Consider the following 4,532-nt stretch of genomic DNA (forward strand, 5'->3'; position numbering starts at 1 on the left):
GTACACTCACTACACAACATTGTAGATACAAAGTGTCATTTCTTCAGTGTTGTCACATGAAAAGATACAAGAAAAGAGACTGAGGGGTGTACTTACTTTTGTGAGATGGTGTATTATCTGTGTTTCTCTGTATAAGGATTCCTATGACTACGTGTCTCAGTCTCAGCCCCTCCCATGTATTATCTGTGTTCCTCTGTATGAGGATTCCTATGACTACGAGTCTCAGTCTCAGCCCCTCCCATGTATTATCTGTGTTCCTCTGTATAAGGACTCCTATGACTACGTGTCTCAGTCTCAGCCCCTCCCATGTATTATCTGTGTTCCTCTGTATAAGGATTCCTATGACTACGTGTCTCAGTCTCAGCCCCTCCCATGTATTATCTGTGTTCCTCTGTATGAGGATTCCTATGACTACGAGTCTCAGTCTCAGCCCCTCCCATGTATTATCTGTGTTCCTCTGTATAAGGATTCCTATGACTACGTGTCTCAGTCTCAGCCCTTCCCATGTATTATCTGTGTTCCTCTGTATAAGGATTCCTATGACTACATGTCTCAGCCCCTCCCATGTATTATCTGTGTTCCCCTGTATAAGGATTCCTATGACTACGAGTCTCAGTCTCAGCCCCTCCCATGTATTATCTGTGTTCCTCTGTATAAGGATTCCTATGACTCCGTGTCTCAGTCTCAGCCCCTCCCATGTATTATCTGTGTTCCTCTGTATAAGGATTCCTATGACTACATGTCTCAGTCTCAGCCCCTCCCATGTATTATCTGTGTTCCTCTGTATAAGGATTCCTATGACTCCGTGTCTCAGGCTCAGCCCCTCCCTGTGTAGGAATGTACAGAACTGGTTAATGAGTGTCAGAGACTTTAGTTTCATTTCTCTCTTCTGCTCTCAGCGATGGCGTCTGCTGATCTGAGGAAGGAGCTGGAATGTTCCGTCTGTCTGAACATTTATACAGATCCTGTGACCCTGAAATGTGGTCACAACTTCTGCCGGGACTGTATTGGTCGTGTGTGGGATACACAGGAGGGGTCTGGAGGTTATTCCTGTCCTGAATGTAGAGAAGAGTTCCAGGATCGGCCTGCACTGCACAGGAACATAACACTACGTAACATAGTGGAGAATTTCCTGTCCACCCATCCAGATCAGGAGGAGTCCAGGGTCTTCTGTACTTACTGTATTCACACTCCTGTACCTGCTGTCATATCCTGTCTGCATTGTGAAGCTTCTCTGTGTGACAATCACCTGAGAGTCCACAGCAAGTCACCAGAACACGTCTTATGTGACCCCACCACCACTTCCCTGGAGAACAGGAAATGCTCCGTCCATAAGAAGATCCTGGAGTATTACTGCACTGAGGACTCCTCCTGTATCTGTATGTCCTGCGGGTTCATTGGAGAACATCGGGGACACCAGGTGGAGACTCTGGATGAGGCCTCTGAGATGAAGAAGAAGAAACTGAGGAATGTTCTGCAGAAACTAATGACAGAGAGAGAGGAGATGGAGAAAAGAGTCCAGAGTCTGGAGGAGCACAGGAGGAAAGTACAAGGAAAAGCAGATGATGAAACAGAGAGAGTCACTGTCCTGTTCAGAGACCTCAGGAGACGTCTGGAAGACCTGGAGAAGAGAGTCCTGAGGGAGATCTCCGGGCAGGCAGAGCGGATCTCCGTGTTTATCAATGATCTGCTCCAGGATCTGGAAATAAAGAAGGAGGAGCTGTCCAGGAAGATGGGGGACATTGAGGAGCTGTGTAACATGACGGACCCACTGACTGTCCTCCAGGAATCAGACACAGGTGACTTGTGTGATACTGAGGATGATGAGGAGGACAGAGAGAGACGTGATAACCTCCTCCATGATGGAGGGGATCTGGATGTGGCGGGGATCTCACACACATTACACACAGGTTTATCTGATATCATGTCTGGGGGAAATGTAGAGAAATGTACAGGTACACATGTCTATCCACACTCTACTACAGGGGGCGAAGGTCACACCAATGCTGAACCATTCAGGCCACACCCACAACTCTCCCCCACCATACAACACTCACACCCCCAACCCTCCCCCACCATACAACCATCCAGGCCACACCCCCAGCCCTCCCCCACCATACAACCATTCAGGCCACACCCCCAAACCTCCCCCACCATACAACCATCCAGGCCACACCCCCAACCCTCCCCCACCATACAACACTCACACCTCCAGGCTGGAGGACCAAATATTGGGGCTGTACAGCAAACATCGGGGGTGTCGGGGGTTACAGACATATTACTGGATGTGAGGACAGCTGGTAATTTTCTCCATATATCAGATGACAGGAAAACTGCATCATCCTCATTATCACATCAGAATCGCCCAGAAACACCAGAGAGATTTGAGTATTGTCAGGTGATGAGCAGTCAGAGGTTCTCCTCAGGGAGACATTACTGGGAAGTGGATGTCGGGGGGTCATTGTTCTGGAGAGTCGGGATGTGTTACCCCAGTATAGACAGGAGAGGAGATCAGTCACTGATTGGATATAATAAGAAGTCCTGGTGTTTGGAGAGGGGGTTGTGGGGTAATCAGTACTCAGTGACACATGACAGTAATAAGATCCCATTACCCGGCGTTGTCTCCAGTAAGAGAGTCGGGATAGATCTGGATTATGAGGCCGGACGGATCTCCTTTTATGATCTGTGTGACCCGATCCGACATCTCCACACCTTCACCACCACCTTCACTGAGCCCCTCCATGCTGGGGTATGGGTATGGGTAGGGGGAGGTTGTATAAAGATATGTGGGGGGAATGAGAAGTGAGAGATCTGCCCGGAGACATCACAAGGGGGATTATCTGATTGGTGATTGGTGCAATACTCATCCAATAGGAGGAAGCAGAGGACAGGAAACATGACTGATTTATTTATAAAGCTGCAGGTTCCGGGGCCGTCATCTTCATCCTAAACCTCACTTCACTACCTAGTGTGTCACTGACCAGGAACAAGCATGCAGGAGGGCAGATTGTTCAGCCTTCACTGGCTGCATGCTTGTTCTGGGTCAGTGACACACTACATAGTGTAGCCAGGATCAGGAGGACGGCCCTGGGGTCTCCACCATCACTGTGTATCTATAGAAGAAAGAGTGTTTAAGCTTTGGATGGAGTGGGGGAGGATTAGAACCTCTGTCAGATTTATCTCCTGCTATCTGGGGCTCCTTTATAGAGATTCTCCCTCACTTCCTGTCCTGATGACAACATTTCACCAGACAGGAAGTGAGGGGAACTCTCCAACAGCAACACAGACAGAAATAAAAATCCTTTTCTTTAGTAGAGTAGGGGAAGGATTAGAACCCCTGTCAGGTCTTTATTTCTGTCTGTGTCCCTGGTGTAGATTTTCCTTCATTTCCTGTCTGATAAAACGTTGTCACCAGGACAGGAAGTGAGGTGAAATCTCTCTAATGGAGTCCCGGATGGCAGTAAAAACCTGACAGGGGTTCTAATCCTCCCCCACTCCATCCAAATCTAGAACAATAGGATTTGTCTAGACACACACTTTAACCACTTCAGCCCCGGAAGATTTTACCCCCTTCCTGACCAGGCCATTTTTAGCGATTCGGCACTGCGTCGATCTAACTGACAATTGCGCGGTCGTGCGACGTTGTACCCAAACAAAATTGATGTCCTTTTTTCCCCACAAATAGAGATTTATTTTGGTGGCATTTGATCACCTTTCTATTTTTTGCGCTATAAATAAAAAAAGAGCAACAATTTTGAAAAAAATATATATTTTTTACTTTTTGCTACAATAAATGTCCCAATTTTTTTCAAAAGACATTTTTTTCCTCAGTTTAGGCCGATATTTATTTTTCTACATATTTTTGGTTAAAAAAAAAATCTCAATTTTTGTATTTTCAAATTTTTTCATTTCCGAATTTTACTATTTCCAAATTTCAGAAATTCGGATTTTCGTAAATTTTTTATTTTTCAAATATTTTAATTTCCGAATTTTTAAAATTTCAATTTTTTAAATTTTCAAAATTCAGAATTTCTGAATAAAAAAAATCGAAAATTTCGAAAATTCGGAATATTGGAATTTTGAAAATTCAAAAACTGAAAAATTGAAAATTTCTGAAAATTAAAAAATCGAAAATTCGGAATTTCGAAAATTCGGAATATTGGAATTTTAAAAATTTGAAAACTGAAAAATTTTAAAATTTTAAAATTTTAAAATGGAAAAATTCGAAAATTAAAAAATTCGAAAACTTAATAAAAAAATGTTAATTTTAAAATTCAAAAATTTAAAAATGTTAAAATTAAAAAATGTTAAAATTAAAAAATGTTAAAATTAAAAAATGTTAAAATTAAAAAATGTTAAAATTAAAAAAATCGAAAAATTCGAAAATTTTAAAAATCAGATTTTTCGAAATTCAGATTTTTCGAAATTAGAAATTACGAACTTTCAAATTTTTCAAATTTTTCAAATTTTAAAAAAAAATTATTTTTTAATCTTCAATTTTGGTTAAAAAAATCTCAATAATTTTTGTATTT

General features: G+C 42.4%; 1 protein-coding gene across 1 annotated transcript; it reads left to right on the forward strand.

The window, feature by feature from the left end:
• Nucleotides 1-815: 815 nt before the first annotated feature.
• LOC120924734 (E3 ubiquitin/ISG15 ligase TRIM25-like) lies at nucleotides 816-3,289 on the forward strand. Its single transcript, XM_040335747.1, has one exon. It carries the CDS (start codon nucleotides 902-904, stop codon nucleotides 2,804-2,806), a length of 1,905 nt encoding a protein of 634 aa, XP_040191681.1. The 5' UTR covers nucleotides 816-901; the 3' UTR covers nucleotides 2,807-3,289.
• Nucleotides 3,290-4,532: the final 1,243 nt, after the last annotated feature.

This window comes from Rana temporaria, chromosome 1, assembly GCF_905171775.1.
Source record: "Rana temporaria chromosome 1, aRanTem1.1, whole genome shotgun sequence".
Taxonomy (NCBI): Eukaryota; Metazoa; Chordata; class Amphibia; order Anura; family Ranidae; genus Rana; species Rana temporaria.